General features: G+C 43.9%; 1 protein-coding gene across 1 annotated transcript in view; it reads right to left on the bottom strand.

Annotated features, from left to right (window-relative positions):
- The window catches only part of Dmc1 (DNA meiotic recombinase 1), a 44,626-nt gene extending 35,144 nt beyond the window's left edge, over positions 1–9,482 (bottom strand). Inside the window, exons 1-5 of the mRNA XM_021183540.1 lie at positions 9,337–9,482; positions 6,782–6,865; positions 5,926–5,970; positions 4,449–4,595; positions 276–358 (exon numbers count right to left, since the gene is read on the bottom strand). Of these exons, the coding sequence (XP_021039199.1) occupies positions 276–358; positions 4,449–4,595; positions 5,926–5,970; positions 6,782–6,832 (326 nt within the window). The 5' untranslated portion in view covers positions 6,833–6,865; positions 9,337–9,482. The remainder of the gene's footprint in view (positions 1–275; positions 359–4,448; positions 4,596–5,925; positions 5,971–6,781; positions 6,866–9,336) is intronic.
- Between the last annotated feature and the right edge of the window lie 4,605 nt (positions 9,483–14,087).

Genomic DNA, 14,087 nt, shown 5'->3' on the forward strand with positions numbered 1-14,087 from the left:
AGAGAGAGAGAGAGAGAGAGAGAGAGAAAGAAAGAAAGAAAGAAAGAAAGAAAGAAAGAAAGAAAGAAAGAAAGAAAGAAAGAAAGAAAGAAAGAAATGTAATCTGTTCCCTAAAGCAGCCTGGAATTTGCCTCACGTTCATTTTGGAACAAACACTGCAAACTCCTTCAAAGGAGGAAGCTACTTCTACCTACAATAGAAATCATGATGAGATTCAGGAAAAGAAACATGGACTCCAAAGGTTGTACTTAGTGGTGATGAAAACAGATACACACTCAAATTCCTGGCTCCCAGTAGTGATATGGAATACCATCTTCCTCTTTTCACTGTACTGAAATGCAGTTAGGAATCCTGGTTCCTAAAGAAAGACAATGGAGAGATTAAAAAACAGTCTAAGATGATTGGAATGCTAAGCGCCTCCCAGCAATACATGTATCAAGGTCATCATTTGTGCATGCTCTTCTTTGAAAAGTGTATCAGAACATGGGCAGAAACCTAGGCTTGGGGCTGGAGAAATGACTCAGTAATTAAGAGCTCTTGTTCCTTTTCCAGAGGACCTGGGTTCAGTTCCTAGCATCCACATGGTAGCTCACAACCATCTGTAACATCAAAAGCCATCTTCTGTTCTGCACAGACACTGCGCGCGCGCGCACACACACACACACACACACACACACAGTATACACACATACACTCACACAAAACACTCAAACACATAAAATAAAAATCTTAAAAAAAATTTTTTTTTAAAAAAGCCCTTAGAGTCATCTCACATTCTCATTACATCACATGATAAAGGGTACTTCACACAATTCAGCATGGATCTAATATAGATACTAATATTGTGTCTGTAGAGTATTGTCTTGAAGAATAAATGGAAAAGGTTCATAGCACAAAACAAGACAGCATTTTACTGAATGATTCAATTGATCTCATTCAATAGCATCCTTTTCCCCTGAGCTCTAGACATTTCAAGGATCCCAGAAATTGTAGTTTTCACTATTCATGTCTTTTCATAGCAGATGCATCCTTATTTGCTGAATTAACAAGCTACAGCTGATGTAGTGATGAACAGTGAAAACAGACACAAATGCAGTTAATTCTTTTTCTTTGTTGGCCCATGCTTTTTGTTTGTTTTGTTTTTTGTTTTTGTTGTTTTCGAGATAGGGTTTCTCTGTATAGCCCTGGCTGTCCTGGAACTCACTCTGTAGACCAGGCTGGCCTCGAACTCAGAAATCCGCCTGCTTCTGCCTCCTAAGTGCTGGGATTAAAGGTGTGCGCCACCACGCCCAGGACTGGCCCATGCTCTTAACAGTAGTTCTTATACTTTGAAGAACTTGGGGTAGGGAAGACTAAGCCCAGGCCCAGCTTTAGCAAAGAAAGGATAAAACTATGGATGTATAAAAGCTGTTCTTTTGTTTTTCCTTGAATAATGAAATTTATGGCTTGGAAGATGGCTTACTGAGGAAGAACACTTGCTATTCAGGCAAGAAAGCCTGAGTTGAAATTCCCAGCAGCTAAGTAAAAAGTTAGGTATGGCTGTTTGTGTTTGTAATCTCAGCCCTGGGGAATGGAGAGAGGTGGTTCCCGGGAGCTCAACTAGCCAGCCAGCCTACCAAAACTAGGCCTCAGATTCTATAAGACATCTTGTCTCAAAAACAAGGTGGAGAGGAATAGAGGAAGACATTGGATGCCTCTGAATACACAAGCATAAGCACATGTACATATAACACACACACTCATGAAATTTAGGGGCTGGGGAGATAGTTCAGTCAATAAATGTTTGCTTTGCAAGCACAAACACTTAAGTTTAGTCTCCAGAACTCATGTAAAGAAAGAAGTAAGTTAGCCAGGAGGTAGTGCACACTTTTAATCCCAGCACTGGGGGTAGAGGGGGCTGTCGGGGGAGGGGGCAGGAGAATCTCTGTAAGTTTGAGGCCAGGCTGGTCTACAGGGTGAGTTCCAGGACAGCCAGAGCTACTCAGAGAAACCCTGTTTTGAAAAACAAGCACACAAACAAACAAAAAAGAAACAAAGCAGGAAGTAGGAGACAGACAAGGTAGATTCTTAGAGCATACTGGCTAGCCAGCCTAGCCAACTTCATGAGTTCTAGGCCAATGAGAGAAACCTCCCCCCCACACCCCCTCCCTCAAAAAACAAAAACAAAACCAAACAAGTAAATGTTGCCTGAGGAACGATATCTATGGTTTGTACAAGTATGCATACATGCCAGACCAGCACACACATGTAAAATTTAGATTTAGATTCTAAAGACAAGAAGACGATGGGCAATGGTAAAATGACTCTGGGTAAAAGTGCTTGCTTTGACCTTGACTTGAGTTCAAACCCAAAACCCAATTAAAAGAGAGAACCAGGGTTGGAGAGATGGCTCAGCGGTTAAGAGCACTGACTGCTCTTCCAGAGGTCCTGAGTTCAAATCCCAGTAACCACATGGTGGCTCACAACCATCTGTAATGGGATCTGATGCCCTCTTCTGGTGTGTCTGAAGACAGCTACTATATATGTGTATATATATATATATATATATATATATATATATATATATATGTCTTTAAAAGAGAGAGAGGAGAATCAACTGTATAAAGTTCTCAGAACCTATATGTCATAGGTACAAGTCTCTCTCCTCTAACATACACACACAGACACACACACACACATTTAAAAATGTTTAGCTAGACCATGGTGGTGTGTGCCTTTGATCCCCAGCACTTGGGAGGCAGAGGCAGGCAGATATCCGAGGCTAGCCTGGTCTGCAGAGTGAGTTCTAGGACAGCTAGGGTTACATAGTGAAATCCTGTCTTGAAAACAAAAACAAACAAAAGTGTAGAAGCTAGAAAGCAATAGTTTCCCCAAACCTGGGTAGTACTATAGCACTTACTTAGAAATTCTGACCGTTGAGGAAGTGACTCTGGATACAATGCCTTAGTGGGTCTAGAACAAAGCAATTGGGCCAAGAGCACTAGTGGTCACCTAGGAGGTCCTCTCCAAGTTCAAGACCACAGTGCCACTTGTGTTACCTTCCTGTTTTAACTGCCACTTCTGGTCATGAGACCCATGCATGCACATGGAGAAATAAATAGGAAGCCTTGGGTCTTCTGAAGAGAGGGATACTTGGTAACTACTTGTGGCCTCCCTTCCCCCAGCCTGGAACCTGCCTGCTCNAGGGTGGAGCTACCGGCTCATTCGTCCTGCCACGCCCACTGCTGGAACCTGACCTTGCTGCCTGAAGGCACACACGTGTTCGTCNTGCTACTGGACCCTGAGTTACTTGGCTGGAAATTGGGTTCCCTCCCCCTTCCTTTATAAACTGAGTGTCTGGAAATATTAAATTGAGTCTTGATCAGAGTTTTGTCTTGACTCCATTGTTTCTTCCGCCCCGTCTAGATTCCTCTCTTTGCAGGGAACTGCCATTCTCAGTTGAACCGTTCGTGTTGTGGACCGCGGGCGGGCCGCAACAACTACTTTTTGTTCATTCCTATTTTCAGACTAAAAACAGGGACCTCATGATCCCCAAAAATCTACAGAAGAGTTTAGGTCAAAGGCTATATGCTTTTCCCTGACATCCTGATTGCTTGCAATCTTTGGAGCCACTGGAAGGTATAGTTTATGAACCCAGTAGCCTCAATGGATATGTTCATGATCATAATTTTTTTGCGGGGGAGGTTTCAAGACAGGGTTTCTCTGTATAGCCCTGGCTGTCCTGGAACTCACTTTGTAGACCAGGCCAGACTCGAACTCAGAAATCCGCCTCCCTCTGCCTCCCAAGTGCTGGGATTAAAGGCATGTGCCACCATGCCCGGCATGCGATTTCATGATCATATTTATTTCACCTCCACACACACAGATCCAACTGATGCTAGTCTCTTTCCAATCCAGGACTGTCTTCTCAATTGGCCTATACCAGGGAATAGTAAATTCTTTACTACTGAATGTCAGGGCAGCTATAGGCATATATGAGAAGACCAAACTAAGCAGGGGCAGGCAAAACCAAACAAATGGCAGAGGAACAAAAAGCCAGAGTAGTATAAAGGCAAAGTCTGGTAAAATAACCACCTTTAATAGGATGGCAAGTATCTTTGAAAGACAAAACAGGTCTTCTGCTTTAGATTTTAACTACCTTAACTGTATATGTTTGACTGTATGTGTGTTAGGGGTGCACACCACGATGTTTCTTTCTACCATGTGATTCTAGGAGTGGAACTTGGGGCCAGTCCATGTTCTAGGTATCTTAATGTTTGACCAGCTTTCCAGAGACTAATTACTCTGAAGTAATGTGGCTCTGAAGTTGAAGTAATAAGCAGATAACATGGGAGCATAACACTGTGTAGTCTATCTACAAGAACTTATAAGTTCCTACTGTAGTCTCTAGTGTTCGTGAGAAAGATGACTCTGCTAAACTAAATCAGAAAAGAATGAACTTGGCTTACAATAAGCTTGTTGGCTGCCTCTTTAATCTTTTCCACTTTGGCTTCTGAGAGGCCTTTGACATTGCAGAGGGCTCTTCTTGTTGTCATTTGTATCCCTTTAATGGTACAGATTCCTACAGACTTCAGTTTCTTAATATCAGCCATGTTCTGAAATAAAAGAATGGGCGTAGCAGATTGATAAAATGCCAAACTAAAAGGCTTCTCTACTATGTCATGAGCTTCGTGTCCATCTCTTTCCATCATGATGCTAATTTTACACAAGCAACCAGGTGGAACCCACCCACCACCTAGCCAAATGTTCTGGAAATATCAGAGTAGAACATACCCAGCATGGTGCCAAATGTTCTGGCTCTGCCCTGATTTTCCCAAGAATGTTAGTGAGACCATGGCAATGTAGCAAGGAATTAAAAAGAAAAGTCTGTTGGTGGAAAAGCTAACAAGTTTCTCACACATTCACCCCCTCAGTTCAGCTCTTTCTTTCTACAGAACTTCATTACCAATATGTTCTCTACAGTTTTCAAAGTTTATTTTTCTGTCTGCTCCTGAAGAACACAAATAACTACATCACCAAAAGACTGGGATTTTCTCCTGCTTCTATTTTCTAAAATCAATGGAAAGAGGTTAATATGGAGATTTCAAAAAACAACCTCAGCAAACTTTTAAACCATGATTGCTGTTCACATCCACAAACTTCAATAGTCTACATTTCTGCCACCATGATTTACCCAGGTCATTCAACAAACAGAATTTCCTGCAAAAGAAAGCATATCTATCTAGTGTAAGACCTAGGAAGACAAGAGGTGGTTCCTTAGAGAAGCTCTAAACACCTCCAGCTGAACCAATTGTTCTCAATCATTGGGAGTCCTTGACAGTGTCTAGAGTCATTTTTGGTTGTCACAAATAGGGAATACTACTGGCATAAATGTAGTAGACGCCAGGTATATGACTTCAGTTTGATGTGACTACAGATATCTGTGAGTTGTAACTCCATGAATACCCAGAGTAAAACTGGTTGGGTTTTTTCCTGTATAATTTCCAAGCACACTATAAACAGACCAAACCACTAGAGTGGTCTGTGGAGTTTTATTATTACTGGGCCCTGGAGTGTGTCTTTGACAGATCAACCAGATCTACTCCAGCTTTGATGAAGTCACTTTTATCTTAGCCAATATATCCTTCTAACTCAATTTGTGGGGTTCTACATGGGCTTGTTGCCATCTGGGGAGTTCCCTCCCAGGAAATTCCCCATATTTATATTCTCTAAAACTTTGTGTTTGACTGCTTCTTGATTCAGTCTCTTGGCTCCATGGGGTTGGTTCTCATATACTAGGATTAAATTGTTCTGGAACACCAGGCACATTGCTAAACAACTTAAGACAGCCCATTTTACCACATAATAAAGAATTATCCAGGGTTGGTAAGGACAAGGTTGAGAAAATGGAACAGACTATTTAACATAGCACTGAATGTTACTCACAATTCCATGCTTCTGCAACAGGTCAATGTCTTGAAACAGAGATTCCTAAATGAAATGAAACAGAAAGAATGGATTTGAGATCTTCTTATTTAAAACTTATTTCACATTTTTGAGAGTGACTAATACTGATTTACTAGTCATTCCATAATACTTCAATTCTACTTCTCTAAAGCCTGAAGAGCAATCACTTTTCCAAGCATGCTACATATTTAGAACATGCACCAACAATGAAAGTCCTAGGGAATAGCCCATCACATTTTCAATGTCTTCCATAACTTAAAAAAATAAACTCTCCAAAACAGCAGAACACTTGAACATATCTTTTAAAATAATGTTTCGTTTTTTTCTATATGGGTGTTTTGCTTACATGGATGTCTAGCCCACATGAATGCAGTGCCTTCTGAGACTGAAAGAGTCATCAGATCCTTAGAATCAAACCCTGGTCCTCTGGAAGAGTAGCGACCTTAACTGCTGAGCCATCTCTCCAGCCTTCATTTGACCTATTTTATTTAATGCAAATCTTGATATCCTTGTTCAGGACCACTGTGCATAGATAGGAGCAAGGCACTATTAAACTACTTTCATATGGAGCTGGAGATGTAACCAGTGGAAGAACATTTGCCTACCAGCAAGGGGTATTGGGTTAGATCTCTTCCATTGCAAAACAAACAACAAAAAACCTTCATGCCAGTTGCTAAGTAGCTAAACTTAGCACCCTTGCCAAAGAAATCTTTACACATTTATGTGTGTGCTGTATTTCTACTTTTAGTTGCTAAAAACAGTAGCTTAAAAACAAGGAACTTGATTTTTGTGGAAAGGCTGGATGTCAACCTAACTTTCAACATTCTAATAATACCTCATCGTCTTGGAATCCCGATTCTTCCTGCACAACTTGATCCTCCTTCATGTTGAAAGGAGAGTGGCAGTAAAATAATCAATTCTGGGAAAATAAGGAATATTAATTAAGAAGTAGTTTTCTTAATTTGCTTTTTTTTTTTTTTCCCGAAACAGGATTTCTCTGTGTAGCCCTGGCTGTCCTAGAACTTGCTCTGTAAACCAGGCTGGCCTCAAACTCAGAGATCTGCCTGTCTCTGCCTCCTAAGCACTGGGATTAAAGGCTTGTGCCCCCACCACCCAGCTCTGATTTGCTTTCTTTGCTGTGCAAAACACTGACCAAGAGCAACTTGGGGAGGAGGAGAGAGTTTATTTGGTTTACATACTCTAATCACAGTCTATCACTGAGGGAAGCCAAGGTAGGAACTCAAGGCAGGAGCCTGAAGTTAGGATCTGAAGCACAGGCTGTGGAAGAACGCTGCTTGCTTGCTTGTTCTCCATGGCTTGCTCAGCCTGCTTTCTTATATAACTCAGGATCCTCTGACCAGGTGGTCCTGCCCACAGCAGGCCTGCTTCCATCAAACACTAATTAATCAAATGCCCTACAGCTGGATCTTGTCGGTACATTTTCTCAATGAGGTTCTCTCCCTTCAGATGACTCTAGCTGGTGGTGTCAAGTTGACATAAAACTAGCCAGGACACCCAGCCCTGAGACTATTGATGATATTCTGCTATGCTTGCAGACAGGAGCCTAGCATAAATGTCAGCAGAGGTGCTTCATCCAACAATTGTTAGAAGCTGATGCAGAGACCCACAGCCAAACACTGAGTAGAGCTTGGGGAATCCTGTGGACGAGGGGAAGAAGTGATTAAGGGAGCCAGAGGGGTCAAGGACACCACAAGAAAACCTCAAGTCAACTAACCTGGGCCCATGAGGGCTTAGGGAGACAGAACCGCCAGCCAGAGAGCATGAATGGCACAGACCTAGGCCCTCTGCACGTATGTAGCAGTTGTGTCGCTGGACCTTCATGTGGGAGTCCTAAAGCAGGAGCAGGGTCTATCTCCGACTGTACTGCCTACCTTTGGATCTCTTCCACCTAACTGGGATGCTTTGTGTAGTCTCAGTGGAAGATACTCTTGGTCTTGTTGCTTGATATACTAGGGCTGGTTCCTGTCCATGGGAGGCCTCTCCTTTTTCCAAGAGAAGGTGTAGATGGGGGGAGAGGGAGGGGATGTGAGAGGGAGGGACTGGAAGGAGAGGGAGGGAGGAAGGGAAGCTGAGATCTGGATGTAAAGTGAATAGATAACTTCTGTAAATTGAAAAAAAAAAAAACTAGCCAGAACAATATTCAATAACTTAGTTTTTTAAAAAATCCTGGGAAGCTATAGATATGATGGTGTACATTACAATAAAATGTAGTCTGAATAATATTGTCCCTAGTTTATTTTGTTTGTATCCCCTTTTTGTTTCTGTTAGTTTTGTTTTTTAAAGATTTACTTATTTTATATGAGTACACTGTCGCTGTCTTCAGGCAGACCAGAAGAGGGCATCTGATCCCATTACAGATGGTTGTGAGCCACCATGTGGGTGCTGGGAATTGAACTCAGGACTTCTCCAGTGCTCTTAACCACTGAGCCATCTCTCCAGACACTTTTTTTTTTTTTTTTGAGAAAGGGTTTCTCTGTGTAGCCCTGGCTGACCTCAAGTTTCCTCAATAAATGTCAAAGTCAAGTGTTGGGTGCCAGCACAAAGGAAACAAACTAGTAAGGTGATGAATAGTTGGGTACAAAAAGAGGACAGTATTTAGTAGGCTCTTCTGGAATACTGGGGTTTGTTTTTGTTTTTTCAGTCTTGAGTGAAGGTTTTGCTTGTAGCCTTGGCTTTCCTGAAACTCCTTAAGTAGAACAGGCTGACTTCGAGTTTGCAAGTAATTTCCTGCCTCTACCTTCTGTGTGTGTGTGTGTGTGTGTGTGTGTGTGTGTGTGTGTGTAACTTCTACATAGCTTGGAACTCTTTGATTCTCCTGCCTCCACCTCCCCAGTTCTGGAACTACAGACATGCATCGCCTTGCCCGTCTCTTAGCTATTCGCATGATTCCCCTAAATTCCAGACTCTTCTTCCTGAGGAACGCAGCAGATCGATCGCCTGATCGCCTCTCCTTTGGCGACAGTCTGTCAGATCTACTGGCCCTGCCTGCCTCTGCTGGGTGCCCAGCCTCGGTCTCAGAGGCCTGGCAGCGAGCAGCGGGGCAATGAGAAGGCGGCCAGGGGCCCGTGAGCCCTGGGCGCGAGACTCCGTCGCCCCCCACTCCCAGGCCTCCATTTTCCAGGCCCGACCTAGTTCCCTCATAATGCAAGAAGGGGGCCTTAAGGCTTGGGTCGGACTTGATTTACAGGAGGTTTGGCCATGTCTCAGAATCCCTCCACGCCTCAGAGCCTGGGCGGAAGGTGACAGACACCGAGTCAAGTCCAATAAGCGACCAAAAAATTACCACAGAAAGGGCGCGGAGAGGAAAGCTTTCTCAGCGCGTCGAGTTTTCCTCAGATTTTTCCCGCGCTTCCTCTTTCCGCCACTCACCCTGACTCGAACCCACAGCCTCCCTGAGGAGTTTCAAGGCGACACCCGCTCCGGCTTTCCGGTCCGGTCCAGAATTCTAACGCCGACCCAGAACGCGGAGGCCAGCAGCCCGCCCTGTCGTCGAATACTCCGGGCTTGGCGCCAAAAGAGGGCCGCGGGAGCAAGCCCCCCGGGGTGGGCGGGGCCTGGGGCTGGAGGCGGGGCTCGGGCTGAAGGCGGGGCCCAGTGTGTGTGGGCGGGGCTCGGGTTGTGAGGGCGGGGCTCGAGGTTACCTAGAGAACCTGAGCAGGCAAGGAAAGGCTCCCTGCGGGTCATTGGTAAAAGTAGCACAGCGGAGGGCGGAGGGTGGGGCAGGGGCCCTAGTGAGGGCTGCTGGGATGATCCGGGAGGTGGGTGGGGGGGTCTTCAGATCTCCGAGGTTAGCGAGGGCAGTGGTGGAACATGGACTCTGGGGAGAGAGGTTTGGGTATGAAAAGAGAGTCCAGGCATCCCTTGGGCGAAGGGAGTTGCTGAGTCACGGGGAGAGCCTTGGCCGCTGACGAGGACAGGAGATGACGACCTTGGACTGTGAGGAGGTCGGACATGGGGGTCCCTTTCCTCCTGCCTGGGGCCGCTTTCACTCCAAGGTTTTCATACCTAGCTGGGTAACCCAGCCTTCCCATCCCCCCTTCTCTCCTGACTGCATTTGTGGTCGTCTCTTCTGGGATGGAGAGTAATTTTTTTTTTCTCCCTAACGTGGTTCTAAATGGTCTACAGAAACACACGAGGTTTTAGTTCTGTTTTAAATAGAAACCCCGGGCCAGCCATGATGCCAGCAAGGCTGTCTCTCTAAAGTGTTTCCTTTTCCCCTTAAATGGAAACTGACAGTTCAGAGTCATGAAAAACTTGAAAGACCACCTGTAGAGGTTGCTTGAAGTGTCTTAGATGACTCACCAATACAGGCGACCTCTATATTCTTTTTGAACCTTTTAAATGGAATAAATTCCAAAACAGTTGACATTTTGAAGGACAGACCTATCTCCCATGGATAGTTTTTTAAAAAACTATAGCTTTTCAAAATGCTTACTTTACAGAATCATTGCCCGTCTTCTCGAATGGAAATTGTCCACTTGAAAAGGAACCCAAGCCGGGCGTGGTGGCCCACGCCTTTAATCCCAGCACTCCGGAGGCAGAGGCAGGTGAATTTCTGAGTTCGAGGCCAGCCTGGTCTACAAAGTGAGTTCCAGGACAGCCAGGGCTACACAGAGAAACCCTGTCTCGAAAAACCATAAAAGAAAAGAAAAGAAACCCAATAGCGATGGCAGGCTCTCCTTCTGAATCCACCGAAAATACAGTAACTTTTGAGCAACTCGCTAGAAGACATCAACAGTATACCGGAGAGCTACCAAGAGCGCAGCAAGACGATTTAGGGAAATCTAACATATGTCGTTTGCTGTAGTGACAGCTGGGAGCAAGAAATGCTCATAATATTTGAAGGTTGTGTGCAGTACACTCAAAGGAAGAAACTGAAATGAGCTCGGTAATGACAAATTCATGAAGTGAAGAGAAAGGCTTGTTAGGATAGCATACCGATGGTTCCGTGCAACTTTTTAAACGTTTAAAAACAGCCACAAACAAGGAGTGAAAAAAAAAAGTGCAACTTCTCGACCAATCAGGGAAAAAAAATTCTATAACAATTCTGAGTATTGTGAAGTGGCAGTTTCAAGTTGACGAAGGAAATGAGTGAATGGTGTTGGAGCGACTGGGTAGCCATCTGCAGGGAAATAAAACTGGTACCCAACTTCACACCTTACGCCAAAATAACTTCTAGATGGATCAAACCGAACATAAGAAAAGCCTGAGAAGAAAACATGTGGCCGTTTATTTTTTATTTAAGAATGTTTTCTTTTTAAGATTTATTTATTTTATGTATGTGATTACACTGTAGCTGTCTTCAGACACACCAGAAGAGGGCATCAAATCCCATGACAGATGGTTGTGAGCCACCACGTGGTTGCTGGGAATTGAACTCAGGACTTCTGGAAGAGCAGTAAGTGCTCTTGACCCTGAGCCATCTCTCCAGCCCCCTGGGTTAAGAGCATTGACTACTCTTCCAGAAGTCCTGAGTTCAGTCCCAAGCAACCACGTGGCTGACTCACAATCATCTGTCATGGGATCTGATGCCCTCTTCTGGTGTGTCTGAAGACAATGACAGGACAGTGTACTCACATAAAATAAACAAATCTTTAAAAAAGAAAAAGAAATTTAAACAAAGAATGTTTTTTAATCTATTGTGTTTTATTTCTTGTGTATGAATGTTTTGCCTGCATGTATGTACATCATGTGAGTGTCTGGTGCCAGGGAAGGTCAGAAGAAGGTGTCAGATCCCCTAGAACTAGAGTGACAGATGGCTGTGAGCCACTGTGTGGGGGCCAAGGATCGAATCTAGGTCTTCTGCAAGTGTAGAGCATAGCACAAAATTCAAAAGCCGTAGAAGACTGATAAGGTTATGTGCATGTGTGTTTGCCTGCATGTATAAATGTGTACCACGTGTGTTGGCAACTTTCAGGCCAGAAGAGAGCATCAGATCCCCCAGAGCTAGAATTACAGGAAGTGAGGAGGTACTCTCAACCATGGAGAAGAGCCTCCTCTCCAAGCTCCTGATAAGACTATATTTAAAAAAGAAAAACATCAATCCCAGCACTTGAGAGGCAGAAAGAGGCAGGCAGATCTCCGAGTTCAAGGCCAGCCTGGTCTACAGAGTGAGTTCCAGGACAGCCAGGGCTACACAGAGAACCCCTGTCTCAAAAAACCATAGATAGATAGATAGATAGATAGATAGATAGATAGATAGATAGATAGATAGATAGATAGATAGAAGTTCTTCATGGCAAGGGCTATTTTCCTATTTAAGACATTGTGTTAGTTACTGCCAGATAATAGGGAATACTTCAGGAATGACCCAATTTTCATATACGGGGGAGAGGAGTCATATATTCTAAAGACTTAGTAAAACAGACATTGGGGTTCAGAGGACCTGAGTTTTAAACCACTGCACTGTACTGCCCCTTTGTGGACAACCACTTTATAGCCAAATCTAGGCTCCTGGTCCCACTGGGGATCTGGGGGATTATCACACCAGCTGTCCGTGAATGTATATCCTTGGAATTTCAAGGGCACAAATTTGAGAAATACTTTGATAGAGAATTAAGAAAGTAAGTTTCATCACACATGCAACCCCACCCAGATCATTTGCCGGACAGAACTTTCCTTAAGACATTGATTGCATTTAGAAAGTGGGCATTGAATTCCCAACTGTGTGCCAGCCCCTGCACTAGATCTGCCATGGTAGAGATTCAAGGACAAGGCACCAGTGCTATTGAGGGCTGAGGTGAGAGAACGCAGACAGTTGCGATGCTGCTGTGGGACATAACCCTCGAGTCTGCCTCTCCCTTTGCATAATTTTCCACAAATAGTTTCATCTTGAACTTAGGACTGTAAAGCAATTTTTAGAAACAAAACAGTGATTCACTTTGGCAAGAGATTTAGAAACGTGTCTTCCCTGAGGCCGGGTGCCCATACACAAAAATGCTGTCCAAAACCGTTCTCTTACTGCAGGCACTGGTGAGCCGGTCCTGAGATGCTCTGCAACAGTGGCTCTCAGCCTTCCTAATGCTGTGCCATTTTAGCCCAGTGCCTCAGGCTGTGGTGCCCCCCAGCCAGAAAATGTTGTTGCTACTGCATAATTGTAATTTTGCTACTGTTATGAATTGTAATGTAAATACGTTTGGAGATAAATCGTTGCCAAAGGGGTCTTGACACACAGGACACAGGTTGAGAATTACTGCTCTAGATAACATTCTGTTCTTAGATTCAGTCTAGACATACATACGCATGCACAAACACACACACACACACAGAGCCTGTATGCCCTCTTAATTAATAATTTGCTTCCACTAGTGTTTTATGTTTTTGTTTTTTCTTCCTTTCTCTTCTTTTCTTTCTTTTCTTCCTTCCTTCCTTCCTTCCTTCCTTCCTTCCTTCCTTCCTTCCTTCCTTCCTTCTTTCTTTCTTTCTTTCTTTCTTTCTTTCTTTCTTTCTTTCTTTCTTTCTTTCTTCTTTCTTGCTTGCTTGCATGCTTTCTTGCTTTCTTTTTGAGACAGAATCTCACTATGTAGACTTGGCTCTCCTGGAAATCACAAAGATCTACCTGCCTCTACTTCCTGAATTCTGGTATCAAAGGTCTACAGTACCATGTCCACTATATTATATATTTGGAAAGTGGAATTCTGTGGCCAAATGTGGTCCAAATATATGAAAGAAAAATATTTTTCGCATGTTCTTACTGTTGTGTGACCTCTCACAGGATGAAGTTGGGATTTCCAAAAACAGAGAGAACCGTGTCCCTCTGTGTTAACCTTTCCCTTTTTATTTTTGTTTTTTGTTTTTTTTGAGACAGGATTTCTCTGTGTAGCCCTGGCTGTCCTGGAACTCACTCTGTAACTGAGGCTGACCTTGAACTCAGAGATCCTCCTGTCTCTGCCTCCCAAGTGCTGGAATCGAAGGTGTGCACAAGGATGAGTTCAGTCCCTGCCACACCCACTCCAGTGGCGTTTGCATGACAAGTCCAAAAGCTTGGCTGCAGTCCTGAGACACAAAGTTTCACAGAAACTGGTCTCCTGGAGCGTCTTTGGCATAACATGGATGTGGCCCAGATATGTCCTTGCGGTAGATGGTATAGGATTTAGAGTGCTGGCTTTCAGTATTGTTTT

Source organism: Mus caroli, chromosome 15 (genome assembly GCF_900094665.2).
Source record: "Mus caroli chromosome 15, CAROLI_EIJ_v1.1, whole genome shotgun sequence".
In the NCBI taxonomy this organism is placed as follows: Eukaryota; Metazoa; Chordata; class Mammalia; order Rodentia; family Muridae; genus Mus; species Mus caroli.